General features: G+C 62.1%; 2 protein-coding genes across 6 annotated transcripts in view; one reads left to right on the forward strand and one right to left on the reverse strand.

Annotated features, from left to right (window-relative positions):
* Positions 1–14,655, forward strand: PEAR1 (platelet endothelial aggregation receptor 1). Of its 4 annotated transcripts, XM_087913977.1 has the most exons (23): positions 111–318; positions 2,661–2,783; positions 4,626–4,727; positions 4,964–5,071; positions 5,168–5,268; positions 5,545–5,637; positions 5,920–6,166; positions 6,565–6,688; positions 6,947–7,083; positions 8,520–8,732; positions 8,875–9,049; positions 9,128–9,248; positions 9,663–9,826; positions 10,049–10,151; positions 10,315–10,461; positions 10,724–10,852; positions 11,058–11,186; positions 11,762–11,977; positions 12,133–12,239; positions 12,544–12,637; positions 12,965–13,027; positions 13,285–13,494; positions 13,918–14,655. In XM_087913977.1, the coding sequence occupies exons 2-23, from the start codon at positions 2,779–2,781 to the stop codon at positions 14,064–14,066; spliced, it is 2,937 nt and encodes a 978-aa protein (XP_087770103.1). In that variant the 5' UTR covers positions 111–318; positions 2,661–2,778; the 3' UTR covers positions 14,067–14,655. The 4 variants fall into 4 exon arrangements, with proteins under 4 accessions (XP_026576059.2, XP_087770103.1, XP_087770104.1 ...); XM_026720274.2 differs by lacking the exon at positions 2,661–2,783 and having other exon boundaries at positions 1–318; XM_087913978.1 differs by lacking the exon at positions 111–318 and having other exon boundaries at positions 2,646–2,783.
* The window catches only part of INSRR (insulin receptor related receptor), a 13,673-nt gene continuing 6,055 nt past the window's right edge, over positions 14,650–22,267 (reverse strand). Inside the window, exons 6-22 of one of the 2 annotated variants that reach the window (XM_087913974.1) lie at positions 21,853–22,067; positions 21,389–21,515; positions 21,046–21,284; positions 20,367–20,534; positions 20,107–20,290; positions 19,979–20,023; positions 19,563–19,864; positions 19,207–19,343; positions 18,926–19,091; positions 17,830–17,938; positions 17,433–17,503; positions 17,094–17,323; positions 16,542–16,652; positions 16,053–16,212; positions 15,748–15,877; positions 15,394–15,528; positions 14,650–15,232 (exon numbers count right to left, since the gene is read on the reverse strand). In XM_087913974.1, coding sequence (XP_087770100.1) covers positions 14,980–15,232; positions 15,394–15,528; positions 15,748–15,877; positions 16,053–16,212; positions 16,542–16,652; positions 17,094–17,323; positions 17,433–17,503; positions 17,830–17,938; positions 18,926–19,091; positions 19,207–19,343; positions 19,563–19,864; positions 19,979–20,023; positions 20,107–20,290; positions 20,367–20,534; positions 21,046–21,284; positions 21,389–21,515; positions 21,853–22,067 — 2,782 coding nt within the window. In that variant the 3' untranslated portion in view covers positions 14,650–14,979. Of the gene's footprint in view, positions 15,233–15,393; positions 15,529–15,747; positions 15,878–16,052; positions 16,213–16,541; positions 16,653–17,093; positions 17,324–17,432; positions 17,504–17,829; positions 17,942–18,925; positions 19,092–19,206; positions 19,344–19,562; positions 19,865–19,978; positions 20,024–20,106; positions 20,291–20,366; positions 20,535–21,045; positions 21,285–21,388; positions 21,516–21,852; positions 22,068–22,267 lie in introns of both variants that reach the window. The other variant, XM_026720221.2, reaches the window with a different exon arrangement.

The raw sequence follows: 22,267 nt of genomic DNA on the forward strand, positions 1-22,267 counted from the left end.
TCGTCAAAGCTTCCTGAAGGCGCCAGCTGAACCCGGCCCCTTCCTGCCTCGCTGTCCCCCCTCCCCTCCAATCCCATGTTCCCACTTCTCCTGCGCTCGGACACCCAGCTCAGCCTGGGAAGACCCTGAAGAAGGGAGGCAGGCCCTGGAGGGCTGGGCTGTCCCTCTCGGCCCTCCTCTGCGGCTGGGACCCGGCTCGGCCTCTTGCCGGACCAGAGCGGCTCCTGGGGGAGGAGCAGTGAGGACGAGCAGCCCCCCCTGGCAGCCCTGCCCCCCCCCCACTGCCTTTGGGTGGACCCACCACAGAAGCTCAAGGAGGTAAGCTTTGGGGCGGGGGGTGAACCTGGAGACGAGGATGCCCGGGCACAGAGCTCAGCTGCCAACCAGAGCAGAGTGCAGGGCTTCCCCTTGGCTGTCTTGGAAAGAGGGGGGCATCTAGCTAGACTGCCCTTGCCTTGGCCAGCCCCCCCAGAAGACTGTCCTCCCAAAGCTGACAGAGCTAGAACTTTGGGCGTGTTAGGTAGAATAACGCCCCTTCCCTTCAGCGACGTTGTTCTTGTCTCCAAAAAGTTTGGTGCTCTTTTACTCTGAGGAGTCCCACTCAAAGCCTCCCTTGAGCCCCGACCCCCTTGGGGGGTCTCTGCTCAGGGCTGCTTGTTTGAAGCCAGAGGGGAGGGCAATGTTTGTTGTACGTGTGAACAGGCCTCCATGTGCCCCAAGGGGACAGACGGAGAAGCTGATGAGAGCTTCAGGAAAGCCTTGGCACCTCTGGAGCTGCGCCCTCAAGCCACCCCCTCTTTCTCAGCCCCCCCCGAATCTTCTAAGGCTCTGCCTTCAGTCCTAGCGAATAGCTTCGTCCCCAGCTGGGCTGGGTGGGGTGGAGGAAGCACTGGGTTCAACTCCCTCCAGCATCCATGACTCATCCCTTGGAAACGCAGCCCCTTCCTAGATGAAGCTTCGTGGTGGCAGCGGCGGCGGCGGCGAAGGGTTAGTTTGACGGGCCATCTAAAAATGCCCAGCGAGGTCACCAGGATGGCTTATCTCTGGCCAGCAGGGCTCTCAGGAAACCGCAGATGTAGCTCGCCGGGGGCCGGGGTGGGAAGCTCCCCCGGGTCCCTCAAGCAGAAATCAGCCTTGCAGGAGGGGCCTGCTTCCTCCGTCGATATAATATCATTATTATGATCATTATTTTGATCGTTATTATTATTATTCTTAACTCTTACAAAGAGGGACCCCGGAAACCAGCCTGGCCCCTTCTCGATCTGCTCCCTTTCCCAGCCGGTTCCTGGGCCCCTCCCCCTCGCAAGCATGACGGGGGCAGCGAGGCCCAGCGTGGCCCCTGGAGAGCCGAGGTCCGGCGTGCCTCCCAGGCCTCGCCCGGCCACCTTTGGCTGACATCCCTGCCTGCTCCTTTCGGATAAACAGGAAGCCAGACGGGAGTCCAACGATGCTTTGGGGGTGTAAACAGGAGGGCCTTCTATCTGTGGGGCAGGAAAGAGGGGGGGCCGGGAGGGAGGAGCAAGCAGGGCACTTCTCCCCCCCCCCTCCTGCCTTCAGAACGGGGGCTGGCACCGCTGCGACGTTTGGGGAGAAGGGGGGGGTTAAATCTGTGGCACAGCCATTTTCTGTTACCGTCTGGGGATGGGGGCTCGTCTGGCGACCCTCTGGGGGGCCCCTTCCAGGCTGTGCACCGAGGCACCTGAGATGTTATGCCTGCCACTGCGCCTGCCCCCTTTTCCTGCCCGCCGCTTGCCTGTTTCCTCTCCTGCTCTGGCCTTTTCCTGCGGTGAAGTCATGGAGACCAGCCCAGGCATCAAGGCAGCTGCGGGGAGGGGGGTTAGGAGCCCCCTCCTCTTCCCTGGGCCTGGAACCCAGGACTGGAGCCCCCTCTGCCTGCCTCCTTTCAGCCAAGGGCCCCCAGGGGACCCAACTGCCCCTCTGCCAGGGAGGGGTTGGCAGAGGGGCCCTTGTGAGCCGGCTGCCCCCACTTCTGCCGGCCGGCCTGCCTGCCCTCCCTGCTGTTTTGGGTCCCCTTGTGCCTTGTTTCCGAAGCACTTGAGCCTCCGGAGAAATCAGGGCTTACAAGCTCACCCCCCCTGGCCAAACAGCAGCCCCTCCCACCCCTGCTGCGGCAAGGAGGAGGGGGAGCCAGGGTGGGCTCTTGCAGCCCCCAAGACCTCCCTCGTCCGCCGAGAAATCTGCAATCCGGCCCGTTCTGGCTCCCCGCTTCCCACGCAGGGATGCTCCGGGCAGCAGCTTTAACTCAAACCAGCTTTGCTCCGGCCCCTCCTTGTTCCCTCCCACCCCCGCAGCCCCCTCCCCACCAGCCCTGCAGGGGCTCAGCACAGGCCTCACAGCCAAGTCTTCCAGCTGCAGACTGGTGCTCCCCTGTCTCTCTTCCGAAATCCCAGCCATTAACGTTCCGCCCACCCAGGTCTTCCTTGGCCTGTGGGGTGTCACGGGACCCGCTTATTCTTCCTGCCTGCAGAGATGCAGAGCCACGGTGATCTGGGGCGTTGGCACAAACATCTCCGTGAAGGTACACACGGGTGGCAGGCAAAGCAACTCTACACACACACACACACACACACACTGTTGTGGTTCTGGTCATCGGAAGCCTTTGCTTCCCTCGGCAGCAGCTGGGCCTTCCTGTTTTTCAGCCTCCTACTCTAGCCTGTAGCCCTAAGATCACCTGGTGGTCCCCCATCCGGCGCAAGCCAAGTCCCATCCTACTCTGCCTGTTGCAGTCAGCCAGCTCCGCCCGGGGCTGCCTCCTTCATGAGGTGAGGCGGTATGGCTGTCCTCCTTTCTGCCAGCCCCACACATGCTGCAGGGACGTCCTGGCGGGACGTCGGGACGTCCCGAGAACAGCTCCGTTTCCCACACGCTCCGCCTGCAGAGCCACAGGGTCACTTCCTGTTTGCAGCCAGGCAGAGGAGCAGCGCCTCCCTCTCTGGCCAGAGGAGCCCCATCCAGGGACTGGCAGGGGGGCCGGGGGGCCCCCACCTGCTCGGGCCCTGGAAACGCGGAAGGGAGCGAGCGGTGGGCCTTCGCTCCGCGTAGCTCCAGTTCTGACACCCTTGCTGGAAAAGTTGGAAGAACGGGATTCCTTCCTGGTTGGGAGACTTCAGATGGGCTGGATCTGGGGAGCAGGGAGGGGGGGGCGGCCCCAGCAGGCCCTGCTTGCAAAGAGGTGCGTGGGCTCCATGCAAGACTTGGAGAAATTGGGTTGCTGTCCAAGCAGCTCGCCCCTCCCCAGGGGACTCGCCTGCTTCCAGCTTTGCAAGCAATGTGTGGGGGGGGAGATTTCTCCTTCTCCTCCTCCTCCTCTGCATGTTCCTGGAGACCCGGGTGGTCTCTGGACAGAACACACGGGCAGGCCGAGCAAACCGGGCCCCCTTGGCTCGTCTTGGCAAAGGAGGGACGTGGTTGGGCAGCTGGTGAGTCTCCCCGGGTGGCAGGATTTGGCTTTTGCTGGGTTTCGGGGGCCAGGGGGTCCTTCAGCCCTCGCCTCTGGTTCTGCCCTGCGTCTGGGTGTGTTTCCATCACACACACACACACACACACACACACACACACACACACACACGCCCCCGCCCAGGTCATTGGACAGGGATGGGTCTTCAGACATTCTGGTGCAAATTGTGGGAGGGGTGCAGACGAAGGAGGCCCAGGCCCAGCCTCCCCTCCCCAGCCCGTGTTTTCCTCTCTCCTCCGGGGGCTCCTGGGAGACCCGGCCCACGGCTGTAGGGGGGGCCCAGGAACAGCCAGGAAGGGGTCGCAAAACTTTGCTGCCTCAGCAAAGGGGACGAAGGGAATTGGACCGAGTGGACGGAGGCTGCTCTGCCCTTTTGCCAAAGGGGTGGGGGGAGAACAAAGGGGGGATCACGTCCAGAGAGGGGAGGGGCTTAACTCCTTCACTGCCAGCGGTGGGAACTGATGTTTGGTAACAGGAGCGTGTTTGGCGCCATCCAAGCGAGTAAAGTTTTCCTTTGTGGAAAACCGCCGGCCGTCTGCAGCCGTGAGAAAGTGGCTGGGGTCAGTGGTCAGGCCTGGGCTTAGGAAAAAGATTCCACAGTTGCAGGATTAGGTTTGTGGAAGGAGGGGGCGGGCAGGGGGCTTCCAGCTTTTGTTTCAAACGGAGACCTTCTCCTTCGCTCTGCGCTGGGACTGAAGGACCTGAAGGAAGAAGGGCGAAAACACAGGAGAAGCGAAACCCGGTTGTCTTCCACGGTGCCTGCACGAAGGTTTCATCCAGTCCTCGCAGGGGACCACGCCCCCCCCTCCCCTCCCCCTAATCCCCCCTTCTCTGCTCCTCCAGGCTCCGGGGATAGCTCCTTGCCAACCCCAAATTCCTCCCTCTGTCCTTGGAGGTCCTGTTCCCTGGGGAGACGGCTCCAAGGACAGGACCGTTTGGGGGTCCCCATGTTGGTCCAGCCTGGATGCCAGCCCCCCGAGAAAGCCCTGGCTCTGCGCCTTTCCTCTTTCTGCACAGCCGTCCCCGTGTGTGTGTGTGTGTGTGTGTGGACTTCACGCAGGAGAGAGGCCAGGAGGGAGGGAGGGAGGTGGTGTGAAGTCACTTCAAAGGCCTCTACAGTTGCCATAAACCCCTTCTGGTCACTTAGGATGATGGCTTACCGTTACTCCCTGCTGGTGCTGTGGCTGCAGCTGGATCGGGCCCTGTTGCTCAGCTCCAACGACCCCAACGTCTGCAGCTACTGGGAAAGGTGAGACCCCTCGCAAGGCAGGGGCCAGAATGCAAAATGGGGGGGGGGCAGTGTGTCCCCTCCTCCCCCCTTTTTAGGAAGAGGCCATTTCTCCAAAAATGTTTTTGGGGAATGTGCCCCTTTCCCTGTTTCTCCCCTCGTCCTGGGCATGTCACCCCCCTGCATTGGAGGGGTGGGTGAGCAATGGCCGAACCCCAAACCCCAACTCAAGCTGCCGTTGTCCCCCCCCCCCCCAGTTTCACCACCGTCTCCAAGGAGTCCTTCGTGCAGCCCTTCGTGCAGGAGTCCAAGGAGCCCTGCAAAAGCCTAGCGTGGCTACGGGCAAAGACCTGCCCTCAATACAGGTGAGCACGGACCCCCTCCCACCTGAAGTGTCTCCCCCCCCGCCCCGTGGCCGGAGTCCCGGCCTCTCCAGCAGCCTTTTTTCTTGGCCCTTTCAGAGTCCTGTATAAGACGGCCTACCGGCAAGGCGTCCGAGTAGACTACCGGAGGCGCCATCACTGTTGTGAGGGGTTCTACGAGAGCAGCGACGCCTGTGTCCGTAAGCCCATCTCCCCACAGGGATTCCCCTCCATGGAGCCACTGTGGAACGGGAGGGTCTGCACACCCAGGGAGCCACGCAGGGCCAGGCTGGAAAGGGATGGGATGGGAGACCACTGGGAAATGCCAAAAGACCCGGAAAGCTGCTCCTGAATTCCTGTTGTGCAAACGGCCTGGATTTCTCATCCCTGGGGTTGAGCTCAGGGGGGATGTGGCCCCTGCAGTCCTGGGGGAAGCAGTTCTGCAGGTGAGGCTCTCTTTCTCCCCTTGGCTGCAGCTCGGTGTGCCCAGGAGTGCGTGCACGGCCGGTGTGTGGCTCCAGAGCAGTGCCAGTGTGAGCAAGGCTGGAGGGGCTCAGACTGCTCCAGTGGTGAGTCCCCCCCCCTTCGAGCCAGGCCTCAGGGCCCAGAGCTCAGAAAGAAAGGCCTGGGGGCTATGGGGGGGGCTGGCCCATAAGAGCAACCGTTGGGCAGACAGTGGCCGGGCCCTTGTCCAGACTTGCTCATCCAGGCACCTGACTGAGACAGACTCAGGGTGAGGGGACACGAGCCACCCGGCCTTCCCGGGATGGCAGCCAGCGGTCCTGGAAGCAGGTTGGATCGAGGCCCCGGGAGACCTGCTGGATCGCATGGCCTCTTTTTCCCCTCTCCAGAGTGCAGCGACCAATCCTGGGGGCCCAACTGCCAAAGCCCCTGCACGTGCTTGAACGGAGGCAGCTGTGACCCCCTGACCGGGGCCTGCACTTGCCCCCCTGGCTACCACGGGCAGGAGTGCCAAGAGCCCTGTGCCACGGGGACCTATGGCCAAGGGTGCCAGCTGGACTGCCATTGCCAGAACGGAGCGAGCTGCAGCCTCGTGAATGGCGCCTGTCTCTGCTCTCCCGGCTACGCGGGGCCACAGTGAGTGGCGGGGAAGGCAGGGCAGAAAGGCTGAGCTGGGGCATTCGGGGGGGGGCAAGCGAGGGGCTGGTGGCACCAGAGACGTGGGGGCATCGGAGCAACACGGCTGCTGAGGGCTTCAGCACCAGAAATTGCAGGAAAGCGACCGACTGAAGTAGCCTCCCCTAGAGAGGACTAGAGGGGCTGTAACATCCTTTTGGGATCCCATTTAGACAAACTGAAGTCTTGCCCAGCTGGGTGTGTGGAACCTTGCGGGGGGAGGCCTAGGAGGGGCTGCTCTGACTGTCCCGAATGGACACAGAGTGGGTCGCTAAGGGTTCATTTCCTCCTGAAGTGGATCACAGTGAGCTGGATCCCGTTGGGCCCCCTTGAGCCCATCCGCTCCCTCTCTCTTCCAGCTGCGAGACCCTCTGCCCCAACAGCACCCATGGATTCCAGTGCGCAGCCTTCTGCCCCTGCCAGAATGGGGGTGTCTGCCATCTCCCCTCCTCCAGCAAATGTGCCTGCCCTTCTGGATGGACGGTAGGGGGTTGGGTGAGCAGGGACAGGGAGGTGGATCCCCAACCTCTAACCTCTGAACCAGAAGCAGAGGGGCTGGGAAACCCCCCCCCAATCCTTTGGGATAGAGTCTGCCTTCCTACTTATGGGAATAGAGACGCGGAATGGAGGAAGGGCTGTTTTGACCCCACAGCTCCATGTGACAAAACCTCCTTCCCTTTTGGGCACCCATCGTTGGTTGAATCTCCCACTGGGCAGGTTCTGACTGCTCTCCCCCCGCAGGGTGACATCTGCTCCACCCGGTGCCCCGTTGGGCATTTTGGTTTCAGCTGCCAGGAAGAGTGCCGCTGCCACAATGGAGGCCAGTGCGATCCAGATTCGGGCCAGTGCCGCTGTGCGCCAGGCTACCTGGGAGAGGAGTGAGTAACCCCGCCACAGTGAGGGGGTCTTTGCGGGGCCTCCTCAGTCCTCGTGGTGGTCTTCACAGGCCGCCCAGCCTGCTGAGGATGGCAGGCGTCGCATTTCCGATTCTCTGTAAGGAAGTGACCCACTTCTCAGGGCGCATCTGGGCTGCCTTGGATCCATACCAGCTGGAACAAGTTCAAAGAATGTTCACAAAGAGCATCCGGATGTAGACCCCAAGATGTGGGAGAACCTGGGGCATTTCACACTAACAACGGAGCTAAGAGAGCCTTCTAAAATCAGAATACTTGTGCTCCTTTGTGCAGGACACACAATTTCAGTACAAAAAAGGCACATTCAACCAGAAACTTCCTAACTAACAATAGCTGCAGCTTGAGAAGGAAACCGTTTTCCACAGGGATGAAGGACGTCCCTTTACTGGACGTGTGTTGCGCATCTGTTTCGGAGATCAACTCCGCAGCCTGCAAGTCTCGCCCAAGGGGAGGATTCTCCTCCCCCCAAAATGACCCCCTGTCTTCAGCTGCACCCGCCACCCAATGCCTGGCATGATCCCCTGTGGCCACCCGTGGCGGTTTCTGCCCAGCTGCAGTTGTCATTGACGGGGCTCTCTTCCCCGGGAGGGTCACGCCCCTCTGCCAAGGCCAGCCATCCCGTCTCTGCTCAGAGTAGCAGCGGCCCTTTGTAAACCTGGCCAGCCTTCGGGCAGGAAGCCCCTGGCCAATTAGGGTGGCCGTGGTTAGCAGGCCAGTCCGTGTTTCCCCCTAAACGGTAAGAGGAAGGAAAGTGCAGCTGCTGTCCAGGAATTGCCAAGAATGGGGAAGGCGGAGGGAGACGGGAGCTCCTGGGGAAGCTGGAAGTGGCCACGCCGAGTCTGAGGAGGATGTGGAGGAGCTGAGGGGGAGCCCCGGTGGCTCTCTTCAAGGTGGTGCAACGCTGTTGGAAGCCACACCCAACCAAGCCTGCCTTGGCGAGAATTCCCTGCAGTTCTGGGATGGAATGCAGACCGGAGTCGAGGAGGGAAGGAGCGGCTTCCCAGAGGGCAAAGGGAGGGCAGAGCTTGGAATCTCTGGTAGGCAGGAAGGGGGCGAAGGTGGACCCTCCCTCGCCATTCAGAGCATCTCGATAGCCATGCGGATAATCGCTTCAGTCTGGCCAGTTTCTGTCTGTAAGCGAACAACTATAAAGAACTACTCCAAAGGGTCACTCTTGGTTCCTGGGGTTTGGCCTGATCCAAGTCAAGAGGACACCTCTTGCAAGGGGGTGGGTGGGTGGGTTGGTGGTGGGCCTGTGGCAGGAGTCCCCTCCCACCCACCCCGTTGGGGTGGACACAACCCAGGCTCTGGGACTGGCATTCTAGGGCAACAGGGCAGTTGACCGACATGGGCAGATGTTGCAGCTGTTTTCCGTTCTCCACTCTCCTCTTCTCCCCAAGATGCCGTGAGAAGTGTCCCATCGGCAAATACGGCCAGGACTGCCGCGAAACCTGTGACTGCACCAACGGGGGCCACTGTTTTCACATCAGCGGGGGCTGCTTGTGTGAAGCCGGGTTCTATGGCAGCCACTGCGAGGAGCGGAAATGCCTTCCTGGGCTGTACGGCCTCAGCTGCCAGTTTCCTTGTCTCTGTGATCCTCAGCACACCCAGAGGTCGGTCCAGGGGCCCCCTGGTTTCCTTGAGGCACCTGCCCTTCCCTGCTGGGTGGGATAGGTGGGAGTGGTCCCAGCGGGGAAATCCGGCTCCTCGGGATAAGCCCCCTGGGCGGCATCGTTTCTTGGCTTGTCCCCACAGCTGTCACCCCATCTCTGGAGAATGCGCCTGCAAGGCAGGGTGGGCCGGCCTGTACTGCAACGAGACGTGTCCCCATGGATCCCATGGCCTCAGGTGCCAGGAGCCCTGCCTGTGCCTGAATGGGGGCACTTGTGATGGCGAGACGGGGCGCTGCAGCTGCCCACCTGGCTACGCAGTGAGTACCTGTGAGAGGCTGGAGGGGGGCGCTCTCCGGGGCTCAGCGGGACTGCCTGACTGCTTTTACCTTGGGCAGGACAAGCACTGCTCCAGCCCCTGCCCCGATGACACTTTTGGGGTGAACTGCTCTCAGGGGTGCAGCTGCCAAAACGCCTTGGGCTGTTCTCCCGTGGATGGGACCTGTTTCTGCAAGGAAGGTAGGACGTCTCCGGGACCGGGGAGACCTTGGGAGGCGGGCAAGCGGTGCTGCCCAGGAAGCAGACCGATCAAAGCGGGGCTGAGCCCGCAGCTGCATCCCGAGCAGAGAAAGAGAAGGGACCCTCCCTGGCTTCTCGGGAGAAGTGTACTCTCAGCTTTGCACGATTCTGTTCCTGGAGCTTTACACGAAGGTTGAAATAGCTCCCGTAGCTGTGTCCCCAGGTGGTCTACCTGGCGAGGTGGGCCCTCATTCCGGGGAGGAGATAAGAGGCAGGGATGGGCGATGCCTTCCTTTGTGAATCCCAACGGCTTGTGCGAGAGAAGGAAGGACCCCGACCCCTCACACCAGTTGCTGCCCATGAGGTCCCCCTCCTGCGACCCTCCCCCCCTCTGCCTCTTCTCCTCCCCTCCAGGCTGGCAGGGAGTCGACTGTTCTGCCCCCTGCTCGGCAGGCACCTGGGGGGCCGGTTGCAACCAAACCTGCCTCTGTGCCAACGGAGCCACCTGTGAGCCCATGGACGGAGGATGCACCTGCCTGGCTGGGTGGCAAGGCAGCCAGTGCACGCAGCCATGCCCGGTAAGAGGGCAAAGACCTTGGTTGCCAGCCCGGCTGGGTCTTGGGCCTAGGACCCAGGTCTCGAGGGGGGGAGTCGGAGCAGAAGAGGCCCCGGGGGTCTTTTACTCCAGGCCCCCATCTGCTCAAGCAGGAGACCACCGAGAGCCGTCAGTTCACCGGTAGAAAGGGCGGGGGGGGCGGGGGGGGCAGCCAGCCAACCGTTGCTCTTTTGTTCCTGCCCAGGGCTGGTTCTACGGCCTGGGATGCGGCCGGAAGTGTTCCTGTGAAAACGCGGCTGGTTGTGACCCCGTCTCTGGACGATGCCACTGCCTGCCTGGATGGAAAGGTCAGGAGCGGGTCAGGGGCTGGGCTGGGGCTGACCTGGGGGGGCTTCCATCCCAGGACGGGCAGGCAGAGCTGGCCCAGGTGGGTTCAGGCCCGAAGCCCCTGCAGCGCCCCTGACGTGGGCCGTGGGGGCAACTGGCCTGGGACCCTCCCCTTCTCCCTAGGGCCCCGTTGCAGCCAGCCGTGTGCGGAGGGCCTGTGGGGGGAGCAGTGCCGCCAGATGTGCTCCTGCAAGAATGGGGCCAGCTGTTCCCCCAAGGATGGCATCTGTGAGTGCGCCCCAGGCTTCCGGGGGCCCAACTGCCAACGGCGTAAGTGACCTTCGCTGGGGCGGCAGGATCCCCCTCCCCTCTGGAGGTCCCAGGCCTCCGTTTGAGCTGGTGGGGGGCGGGCAGGGAGGAGGGAGGAATCCGCCTGATTGCCAACTGCACTGCCCTCCCCGCTGCCAAAACCCCTCTAGAGGGCCAGTCTTGGCTGTGAAGGGCAAGCAACGGGCATCAGTCCCCTCCTCCCTGCCCCCAGACTGACTTCAATCCCCTTCCCCTCCTCGCCCCCCCCCCACCCCAAATGCAGCCTGCCAGTCGGGCCGTTATGGCAAGAAGTGCTCCATGCCCTGCAAGTGTGCCAATCACTCCATCTGCCACCCTGTGGACGGCTCCTGCGACTGTCCGCCGGGCTGGACGGGCAGCGATTGCGCGAGACGTGAGTCCGAGGGGTGCCAAGCCAAGATCAAGAAACCCCACGAAGCCCCTCCTCTGGGGTCCTGGAATGGGGCTGTCTCCCACTCGGCCCCTGGGCCAGGACTGGGCCATTCAGGCCTCCCGTGGGGGTGTCCCCACCTGACCCCCTGAATGCCATTTTCTGGGTTGGTGCAATCCACGGAGGCAGCCCGTCCAATGTGTTGCAGGCTGCGCTTCCGGCTTCTTCGGCAACAACTGCACCTCCCGGTGCCAGTGCCAGCATGGGGGCCTCTGTGACCCAGGGACGGGGTCCTGCTCGTGCCCCTCAGGCTACACCGGTGCCCACTGTGAGACCAGTAAGTGTGACGTCCTGTGCCGCCCTCTGCAGAATCCTCTCTAGGGCTCTGAGGCACAGGAAGGAACAAAGGGAAAAGAACCAGGCATGGGGGGGGGCTGCTTTTCCTTCCTTCCTTCCTTCCTTTTCTTTCTTTCTTTCTTTTTCTTTCTTTCTTCCTTCCTCTCCTTCCTTCCTCCCTTCCTTCCTCCCTTCCTTCCTTCTTTCTTTCTTTCTCTCCCGTCCTTTCCTGGAGGTGAGATTGACAGGGACGCTCCATCCTCAAAGGGAAAAGTGTGCCAGGGGGTGTGCCAGGGGGTGTGCCAGGGCCCCCCTCTGGCAGAAATTGCATTCTTGGAGCTTTGACCATCCAGAGCCGGGCTCTTCAAACCTGGCCGCTTTAGGACTTCTGGGCTTCAACTGGTGCCGGCTGGGGAATTCTGGGAGTTAGGCCACCAGTCTTACAGTTGCCAAGTTTGGAGACCCCTGATCCAGAGGGCACCGATGTGGCAGGATGGTCTCTGGACAGGCGGGGCTGACCCCTGGTTCCTGAATCTGGGTCCGAATTGCCGTGTTCCTCCATGGAATGATTCACAGGCCGCCCCGATCACCCGCTCACCATGGTGCCCGCTTTGCCAGCTGCCAACCCGTCCTTGGGGGCCGTGATTGGCATCATCATCCTGGCCGCTTTGCTGGCAGCCGTGCTGGTGCTTTTCTTCTGCTACCGGCGGTGTCAGAAGGAGAAGGAGAAGCGACACGTCTCCGTGGCCTACACCACAGGGAGGACGGACAGTTCGGAGTATGTCGTACCTGGTGAGCTGGGGCTGGGCACGGGGGCGGGCAGGGACCAAGTTGAAAGAGGAGAGGCAACCACAGTGTGCCAACCTCTGTGCCCGAGTGGACACGGGTGCGAACCACGGGGCCTTTCCAAGAATGCGAATCCAAGCCAACGGCTCTTGTCTTTCCAGATGTGCCCCCGAATTACACCCATTATTATTCCAACCCCAGTTACCACACCCTCTCGCCCTGCACCCCCACCTTCGCCATCCCAAGCAGCTCCGACCAGCCTGGCAAGGTGAGGCTCCCCTCCTTCAGCCCCCCCCCCCCAGTCACCCTTCTCTCCCCTTGATAAGGGGGGGTCCCTCCCTGGACATGAAGAGGCGGGGGGGGCAGGGGGGGCGTCCAGAGCTGTTGCTTTCTTGCCCTCTAATATGCACGGTCTCCCTAAGGATTCCTGGCTTCCGGCTTCCTCCTTCCCCCGTTTCTCACCGGATGTCCTTATTTCTTGGGACGGGTGGCCCCCTTTTCCTCCCGCTCTGCCTGATTCAGGAGCTTCCCCTCCCCCAACCCTTACCAGCCTTGTTCTCTCCAACCGGCAGAGTCTGGAGCGAGACTGGTCAGGACTGCCCGGGGCCGACTGCAACGCCACTCTGCCCAGCGACTGGAAGCACCGCCGGGGGAGCCTGGCCCACGGTCAGTGCCTGCCTTGGAGGGGGCAGGTTTGGGCAGGGAGAGGAAAGCGCCACGCTGGCTCGCCCCCTTAAGCCCCCGGTAATCCTTGGCCTGAATCGCTGCCCTTCTGCAGCCCAGGAGCCCTGGCCATGTGGCAGCCGAGCCCCTGTGGGCTCTGAAACGCCTCCCTCCAGAGAGGCCCCGGAGGCCTCATGAAGACTGGAGAAAATGGGGAAAGACCCCGCAAAAACAGGGTTCTTCGGAGCAGCTCAGCTCCTGCTCCTGGCGCACCTCAACCCCCCCACCCCCTTACACCCCACTTAATTGGGCCAACTGCCCCTTCTGCAGGGGGAGGCTACCTTGACCGGAGCTGCAGCTACACGGATGGCCTCGGAAAATATCGCTGCCAAGGTAACAGGTCAAGAAAGGGGGCTTGCGGGAGACCCCTGGGCAGGGAACAGCTGCTGCGGGGGGGGGTCCAGGTAGGGCTACTGGCTGCAGGCGATGATGGTCCTGCTTTGTTGGAGAATGCGAGGTCGCCAATTGGCCCACCGAAACAAGCCAGGACGTCCCCCAGCATTGCCCCCATTCCCCGCCCCCCTGAGTAGTTGCGGGCTTGCAGGGCACAGCAAGTGCCAGGGCTGCCCTCTGCCCTCTTTCCTCCCTAGTGCACGCCAAGGAGGGTCCCTGGGGCCACAGCGACAGCTCCCTCAGCAGCGAGAACCCCTACGCCACCATCAAGGACTGTCCGGGCCCTGCGGGGAAGGTGCCCGAGGGCAGCTACATGGAGATGAAGTGCCCCCCGCCCTCCAAGCGGGAGATCAGCCTCTTTGAGGAGCCCTCCTGCAGCTCCCAGACCAAGGAAGAGGATGGCTCAGGTGAGGGGGGGGGAAGGCTGGGTGGCCCCCTCACTTTGCCGCCCGTCCTGGCTGCCCGAGCGGCTTTTCACACCCAGAAGCGAGGCCTCCGTCTGGAGGGCTGAGTTCCGTTTATTGCCTTTCTGGGCCTGGCCGGTCTTTCCAAAACAGAAACTCGCTCAGTGGCCCCCACACCCTGAGATTACAACGCAAGGGAGGCGAATAGCAATCGGCTTAAGGTGGTCAGAATCATCGTAATCAAACTGGGTGGACGAGGCGGGAGGGGAAGCCCACAAGGGATGCGGGGGGTTTGACGGGGAAAATCTTTCTCGGGCCTTTCAGAGGCAATGAGGGGCTTTTCATGGCGGAGGGTGCCTGAGGGTGGAGGGGGCCGGTTGGTAGCTCCCTCTCCCCTCCTCCCCATCCTCCTTTCTCCCCTCTCAGCTGCAGCAGAAGGCGTCTCGCAGGGGACTCCAGCCGTGCCCCCCAACCACTACGACTCTCCCAAAAACAGCCACATCCCCAGCCACTACGATGTGCCCCCTGTGCGGCACTACCCGCCGTCGCCCCCACTCCGAAGACAAGCCCGATAAGGCTTCCGCCTGCTCGCCGCTGCCTCTCCTGCACCCTCCAACTGGGGAGGACCGAGAGCCAGGATGGCCGGTGCCTTTGGGCCAAGATTAACTATGGAAAAAGGTGGCGGGTAGAGACCCTCCGTGAAGGGAGCCAGCGGACACGCCTGGCCAGACTTTGGGGTTGGGGGGCTGCCAAGAGAGGGGAGCAAGCCTGGACTCCGGACCTCCCTCCCTCCCTCCCCCCCTTGCCAAAGGGAGCACTGGTCCCTCCAGGGAAAGCTACGAGCAACAGGGTGGGGGCATCGCAGGAAGACGACCCTCCCCAGTGAGAGACTGGGAGACCCGCGGCTCCCTTTGGGCAAAGGAGAAAGGCTGCGTTGGAGTCCACCGGCCTCTCGGACATCGCTCCATTTGCATGCTGTAAAGGGGACGCCGGGCTTGGCTGGCTTCCTCCCGTGGCTCCCCACATCTTGGGGGCAGAGTTCAGCCAGGAGGGGCCCCTCTCCCTGCGCTGGCCAAAGAGAGCGCCTGGGGGAGGGGAGACACCAAGGGGGGCTTCTGCTCTTTGGGGTCCCTTCAACAGTTTAATAAAAACTTCCATCTCTGCCTTGCTTCCGGAAACAGCCCCCAACCCGCCACCTGGCAGCCTGGCACGTGGAGGAGAGGGTGAGCCCACCTGGCTGCTGGGCCTGAGGTTCGCTGCCCACATCCAAGCTGATGGGTTTCATGCCCAGGTGCCAGTCCGCCTCTGCCCACCCGGCCCGGCTTTGTCCTTCCGGAAAAAAAGCGCCCTAAAGCAGTTCGTCTTGACAGCCTCCCCGTGTCCCTGGCATTGGAGGGGTGCTTCTGGGCCAGCAGCACAGGACACAGCCCCCCACCCCCGACCGACCGACGGACTCAGAGGCGTGGTTCCCTGCTGGGCGGGCAGCAGTCATTGGGCTGGCCTGGGCCAGGGAGGGGCTGGGGCCGCCGGCTTGGGCTCTTCCTCCTCCTCCTCCTCCAGCAGCTTGTCTGTCTCAAGGTCCAGAGCCCCCGCAGAGCTGCTGCGCTTGTTCTCCAGGCTGCAGAAGAAGGCGTGAGCACGGAAGCTGGCGCTCATGTCCTCTTGGATGCTCTCCAGAATCTGGACAAACGACGGGCGCAGTCGAGGGTTCTGCTGCCAGCACCAGGTCATCAGGCGGTGCCTGGCGGGGAGAAGAAGGAAGCCGGAGTAGGCAGGAGAGGAACGGGGGGCGGGGGGGGTCTGCGGGGCTGGGCTTCTGCCTTCCCGCCTCTCTCCAGCCAGGGATGCGCGGCCTTGAAGGCCACCTGCCCACCCCCAGCCACCCTTCTGGGAGTCACTCACAGCTTGTCGGGACAGCCCTCGGGCCTCTCCAAGACCCCGTTGTCCATCACAAAATGGAGCACCTGCTCGTTGGACATGCCCTGGTAGGGCTGCTCCGCCAGGGTGGCGATCTCCCACAGCACCACGCCGAAGGACCTGAAAGAGAGGGGGCTGAGAAGGGGCACCCTCGCCCAGCCGGTTTCTCTGCTCTGGCTGCAGGAGCTTCGCACTGCCAGCCCTGCCGGGGGTCTCCTTCCAAGGGTGCCCTCTGCCCTTTGGGCGACGGACCACCCTGGCAGCACTCATGCCCCCTGCGGTAGAGCTGGGCTGACCTTAAGCCACCCTATCCGGCCGCTTCTGCTCACAGGGGCTCACCAGATGTCCGACTGAGTGTTGAAGATCCCGTCCTTCAGGGCTTGGGGGGACATCCAGCGGACCGGCAGCAGCCCTTTCCCCCCTTTGCGGTAATAGTCGGTCTCGTAGATGTCCCTGGTCATCCCAAAGTCTTTGGGAAGGAAGACACCATTGAGAGGAGGGCCAAACGCCAGCAGAGCTTGAGGGGCAGAGTGGGAGAGGAGAGGCTGGCACAGGTCAAAGCTTCTCCAAGCAATGTCCAAGCCGCCCCAGGCTGCCGTGGGGAGCCCCTCGCCCTCCCCTCCCCTGCCCCGCCTCAGCCCCACCTCCAATCTTCACGGTGAAGTCCTCGGACACCATGCAGTTGCGAGCCGCAAGGTCTCGGTGGACAAACTTCTTGGCATTGAGGTAGGCCATGCCATCGGCAATCTCTCCGGCCATTTGGATCATGTCCTTCAGCGACGGGGGAGGCAAACCCGGGTTATTCTGGAAGGAGAGGCCCCGGGGGTGGGGGGTCAGAACAGGGAACTGAAAGGGTGCAGGGATGATTGGGCCTCAGGGAGCCTCCGGAGCATGACAGACGCTAGTTCCTTGCTGTGGGAAAGTCGCGGCTGACGGAAGCCAGGCTCCACAAGGAAGCGTGGCTGGACGTGGTGACCAAGTTTCCCTCCCTCCCTGTCGCTTGGAACCGCTTTGAAGTCCTCGCCAGCGCTTGGGAGTCTTTGCTCTGCTCCAGGGAGTCTCCATGGGGATCCAGCCAAGGCCCCCCTGCCTGCAACCTGAGCCTTATGGGGGGGGGGAGCGGGGGGACCCACCTCGGCTTCCGGACGGAGGGAGCGCAGGTAGCTTTTCAAATCTCCCCTGGTCATCAGCTCCATGATGACCACAGCCGGCTGGCCTTGGGACACCACCCCGAGGAGGCGGACCTGGAGGCCCCGAAGACAAAGGAGAGCATCCGGCATTGGAGGGGCCCTACCAAGCCTGACCCCGGCCAGTCCCAGGCCAGACCCCTCCGGGCCCTGGAAAAGCTGTTGGGCTCAGACCCGCCGAGACCAAGGGAGGGGAGTCCCCAGGAAATGTCTGGTCTGGGAAGCTGGGGCTGCTTCCTGGGAAGGAAAGCCACCGCCCTGTGGCCCCTCTCCAGGACGGGTCCAGAGTCCAGCAGGAGTCCAGCAGGCCTTTGCCTTCCTTGGAAGGAGTTCCCCCCCACCCCCCACCCCTCCCGTGCTGGCATGGGCAGAAAATGGGCGGCTGAACGAGAGCCCAGCTGCGTTTCTTTCACCCCCAACACTTCGGGGGCGCCCCCTCGCTCTTCTTCCTGGCGGGAAAGAAGGACCCCCCCCTTGCTCCGGGCGCCTGCCCCTTACCACGTGGTAGCAGCGAAAGGCCTTCATGACGGAGGCCTCGTTCAGGAACTCGATGCGCTCCCGCAGGGAGGCCAGCTCGTTGACCGTCTTCAGCGCCACCCGGGTCTCCTCGCCCTCCTGCTCCAGATCCTTGGCGATCCCCTCGTAGACCATCCCAAAGGATCCCTGGCCCAGCTCTCGCAGGATGGTGATCCGCTCCCGGGGGACCTCCCACTCGTCAGGGAAGTACACTGAGGAGCGGGGGGGGGAGGAAGGAAGGCAGGGACACTTGCCAAAGAGCCCCCGGAGGTGTCCCCCAAGAGCCCCCAGCCCTCCGCCCCTCCCTGCCTCTTCACTCACTGTTGGAGGCACTGAAGTATTCGGGGTTGACCGAGGCATAGAGCGTGCCGCTGGGGTACCCTTCGGTCCTCCTGCACAGCGAAGATCAGGGGGGGGGGGCAAAGTTCAGGGCTCAGGGAGGGGGGGCGCCTGGCATTTTTTCAGGCGCTCCTGCGTCGCTTGAGCCATTTGGACGAAGCAGACCTCGCTCAGCAGAGGAAGAAGCCGCCCACCGGCACGGCTGCCCCCAGGCGGCACATTTCAAAGGGGGTCCAACCCTACTTTTGCACTTGGCACCCCCCGCTTTCGGGATGGCAACGGGGCTCTCGGGTTCGGCCGCAAAGAAACCCGCCCCTGTTTTTAACCCCGCCTGGCCGTTTAACGGCGAGCCCCTAAACTCGGGCAAGGGACACCCTACCTCTTCCGATTGTACAAGAAAACGAAGACGGCCAGGCAGGTGATGCCGAGCACCAGAACCACCGGGGTGAGCGTCAGGAACAGGTAGAAGTTGCCAGATTCCTCTTCCTCTGCTTGGAAAGGGGTTTGCCAAAGGAGAGCGATTACCGCACCCCGACTGACCGAACCAACGAACACAAACCGCGGAGAAGATTTGCTTTTCCCCTGGGAGAGGAGATTGCTGGAGATGCCCCCCCGTCTAATCACCTGTTTAGGCAATATTTTCTTCCGTTCCCTTCACTGGGCCAAATAAACCTTTTGCACGCTTGTTATTTTTCCCTCTGTTTGACAACACACTCCCAGCCGCTGGCTAGGCGAGCTTCAAGGGAGAGGTAATAACTCTTCGTCCGTTGCAAAAGTCGGGGAAATAAACTTAAGGGGAAACTCCCCCTCCGTCCCCCCGGGGGATTTTCTTTCGAGGGGATCCTTAAAAGCTGCGGAACAATTATTTGAGCTTAAACCATTTTTACCAAGTTCTATTACATTTATAAATGGCTGGCAATTATTTCCTAAAGTAAAAGGACTACAGAATTTAATCCTAAAGTTACCTTTCTCTTGTTTATAGTCTTATAAACTCCCTCCCTCCCTCTATCTATCTATCTCTATTCTCTATCCATCTATTATTTATGTTTTCCAAGGGTAGTTAATTTCACCGGTGGCTGAAACGACAGAACCTGGCTACCTGCCTCCTTCTTAACTGCTCCCGTTTGTCCTGTTTGCTGGTGGGCCAGTTTCCAGATGTCTGGACTTCAATTCCCAGCATTCTCAGCGATGGCCCATCTGGCCAGGGAATTCTGGGAGCTGGAGCCCACCAAGCAGGCCGCCCAGTTCTCACAAGTGAAGAGGCAGAGGGAAGCAAACGCAAGCAGGAAGGAACATCGCAGCATCTTTGGACTGCAGGGGTTGGTGAACTAAGACCCCCTGCCAACACTGGAGTGGGGGGGGGCTGCTGCACTCACCAGACCCGGGGCCCAAGGCCTCCCCTGCCCCTCGATCAGCCCCCCCCTCTTCCAGGAGGAAAAGCGCCTAGAGAAAAGCCCGATGGCTCAGACACCCACCTCCCCCGAGGATGTAGAAGGTCATCAGGCTGGTCCAGGAGCCGTTTCCTGCCAGGGAGGTGGCCCGGACCTTGGCGGAGTAATTGCCGGGCTGGAGGAGGGCGAGGTGGTAGCCGCCGTAGCTGGCGTAGCGATGGCGGGACACGCAGACCACCGAGATGACTTTCTGCGGGGAAGCCGAGGTGAGGGTGGCTGGGAAAGCGGTTGGGGGGGGGGTGATGCCAAGAAGCTGCTCAGGACCTCTGCCCGCCTGCCCCACCCCCCAGCAGCCCCCTCCTCACCTCGCTCTCCCGGCTGTACTTGATCTCGTACTTGAGAATGAGGCCGTTGGGGTTCTTGGGCTCCTGCCAGCGGAGGAGGACGCTGTTCTTGCTGGCCGGCTCCCAGGTCAGGTTCCCGGGGATGTTGTCGGCTTGAGCTGGCCAGGAGGAGGCAAAGGCCGTTGGGCAAAACGAGGGGGAGCGAGAGGCCTCCTCAGACTAGTGACCGAGCCTCCCCCGTCAAAGGAAGGAGGGCGGGGCAGCTAAGAGGTAGAACCTGGATTCTAATTTCCCGGATTAGCGCAGGGAGGCTTTTACTGAGCAAGTGGACCGATTGACAGCTCTCCGCCAGGAAAGAGTAACCCATTTTGGCTCACCTTCCGGCATTGTCCGAGCAAAGACGAAGGCTGCGGCGCTGCACCCCACCGTCTGGGCCGCGTGGTTGCAGGCGTGGATGTCGATCCGGTACTCGGTGAAGTGGCGCAGGTTGCCGATGACTGTCCGGTCCCGAACGACCTTGTCCTCAAAGAGCCGGAAGTCCTTCTGCATCTTCGAGTCCAGCTCAGCCTCATGGGCCACGGTTGCGTCGCCAGGGCTCCCGGGGGCAGGCCAGGAGGCGTTGGCATAGGCCTGGCTCCCCATGGTCACGGCAAAGGTGTCTCTGCGCCTCTTGGGGGTCCTGTCACGGCCAGGGAAGGGTCAGAGCGGGCAGCCCCGCTGCTTCACCCCAGGGCAAACCTCGGGGAGCCCCAGAGAAGAAAACTCCCCTCCGTGAAGGCAAAGATGGGCTCACCGGTAAGAAGAAATCTTGTTGATGGAGGTGACTTTCCAGGGGGGTCTGGAGAAAGAGGGAGGCAGAGTGGGCCAGGCGGTTCCTAGCCCCCACCCCCAGCAGGGCCCCCGCCCTCCAGGGTGACCCACCTGGGCAGGATGATGGAATTGTGGAGAAAGTTCTCAAACTTCTTCTGGAAAGACACGGTTTCCGCACTGGGCTGGCTCTGCCCCACAGGGCTGTGGCACGGGCAGCACTGCTGGTCTTCGGGGTCCTCGCGCTCCTCACTGGTGTCGAAGCGGGTGTCTGCACTGCTCGTGGGCAGGCGGAGCCCTGGGCAGATGGGTGGAGACCGGCAGGCCGTGAGCGGGAGGCTGGGGGAGGCTCGGGGGCAGGGGGCGGTCCTCACCTTTGTGGCAATAGTCGTTGGCAAAGAGTTCCGAGTCCTCAGCCAACTGCTGCCAGAGCACCAGGTAGTAGCTGAGGTTGCCGTTGGGCTGGGAGGGCGGCTTCCACCGGACGATCAGGTGCGAGGAAGAGTTGGACATGGAGATGACATCCCTGGGCACAGTGGGCACTGTGGTTGGGAGAGCAGGAGAAGGTGGCATGGGAGGCAGAGGCCTTGGCCCCTCTGCCCTGCCCAGCCTCCTCTGCATGCCCGGGCAGTCCTCCCCACTGACCGTTCCGAGTTGCAAGGGCCCTGGCCATTGCTCGGCCTTAGGACCCTTGGCCATCGGCTCATACTTATGACAGGCGCAGCGTCCCTGGGGGATCACAGGGTCCCCTTTTGTGACTTTCTGATAAGTAAAGTCAACAGGGAAGCCAGATTCACTTAACAACCGTGTGACTCACTTAAGAATGGCAGGGATTCACTTAACAACTGTGGAGACAAGCCGTGAAGTTGGGCAAACCTTGTCTCCCTTAGCAACAGAGTTCAGTTGTGGCCGTAAGTCGAGGGCCACCTGAATTGCTGCTACTTTCCCACGGCCAGAGAAGGCGGCTGCTGGTTGGGTGGAGAGTTGGAGGAGGGGACTCTCCTGCCCATCATGCTGGCCCTGGGGGGGGGGGCGGTGATCCTGGCCCCTCACCTGCAGGCAGGGTGCGGACGTAGACCACCTCGCTCTGGGCCCCAAAGTTGCGCCTCTCCTCGGCGGTGGTGAGGCTGATGGCCCGCACGGCGATGGCGTACTGCGTCCAGGGCTTCAGGTTCTGCAGAGTGACGCCCGGCTCCTGGTCGTGGCTGAGGGGCAGCTCCACGTCCACCAGGTTCCAGCTGTTGGCCCCGCAGGTATCCTGCCCCACATACTCGCTCACGTCCTGGACGGGCCTGTGGGAGGCGCCAGGCTCAGGGGGGGGCGGGAGCCCCGCCCAGAGCACCCTCAGTGGGGGTGGGGGTGGAGACCCCCGGGGGAAACCCTCCCCGGCACCTACGACTCCTTGTAGTAGACGATGAAGCTGAGGAGGTCCGGGGACTCCGGGGACTGGTAGCGCTCCCACTTGAGCACAATACGGTCCGACTCGGTGGCGTTGGACACAAAGCGGAGAGTTTGGGTCTTGCCTGAGAGGGGGAAGGAGGCACTCAAAGGGGGCCCTCGAAAAGAAGACTCTGTGTGTGTGTGTGTGTGTGTGTGAAAGGGGCGGTGGGGCAAGAGGGAGTTTGGAAAGAGCAAAGTGAGGCTTTTATCTACACAGTGAGTGAAGGGACCATGGGAAGAAGCGGCAGGGAGGTTTGGGGAATCTCCCTGCCAGAAAATGGATTAAAAAATATTGGTTTTGCTGCAAGAAATTAGTGAGTTGATGGGCTGCCGAAAAGCAGGCTTGATTTGCGGACGGCGTGGTTAAATGGGAGGCCAGGGGTGCATCCCCCCCTCTTCTCTCCTTCCCCCCCAACTCACAGGAGGCCTGATCCCCGTTGGTCCTGGGGTTGATCTCGGCCTTGTTCTGCCTGCCCTTGGTCCCCGTGACCTCCTCCGTCCGAAAGATCTCCGAGAGGCACAGCTTGGGGTTAAAGGCAAAATACATCTTCCCCACCGGGATGGAGAGGCGGTGCTGGCTCCAGTCCCACAGCTGCTGCAGGTTCTGGTTGTCCAGCACGTAGAGGGTGTAGTTCCTGAGGGCAGAGCCCAGGGCGGATCAGGGCCCAGCTTGCAGGATCAGGCCCTTAGGCCAGCCTCTGCCCACTGCCCGCCCCTCCAGGCTTGGCCCTCCTGGCTGGCCCTCCATGGAGCACAGAAGGCCAGCAAGCTGTCCTCCCACCAGGCAAGGCCCAAGCAGCAATGGCTCCTAAGGCTCCTGTTCTGGCTCTTGCTC

The sequence above is a fragment of the Pseudonaja textilis genome, chromosome 16, assembly GCF_049901715.1.
Source record: "Pseudonaja textilis isolate UNSWEBS1 chromosome 16, rPseTex1.2, whole genome shotgun sequence".
In the NCBI taxonomy this organism is placed as follows: domain Eukaryota; kingdom Metazoa; phylum Chordata; class Lepidosauria; order Squamata; family Elapidae; genus Pseudonaja; species Pseudonaja textilis.

Bases quoted from the DNA above. Each gene is read 5' to 3' on its own strand.
- PEAR1 (XM_087913976.1), top strand. From the start codon at position 3,334: ATGTTCCTGGAGACCCGGGTGGTCTCTGGACAGAACACACGGGCAGGC. The intron at 5,072-5,167 runs GTGAGCACGGAC...TGGCCCTTTCAG, and splicing joins AAGACCTGCCCTCAATACAG to AGTCCTGTATAAGACGGCCT. The intron at 10,462-10,723 runs GTAAGTGACCTT...CCCCAAATGCAG, and splicing joins GGGGCCCAACTGCCAACGGC to CCTGCCAGTCGGGCCGTTAT.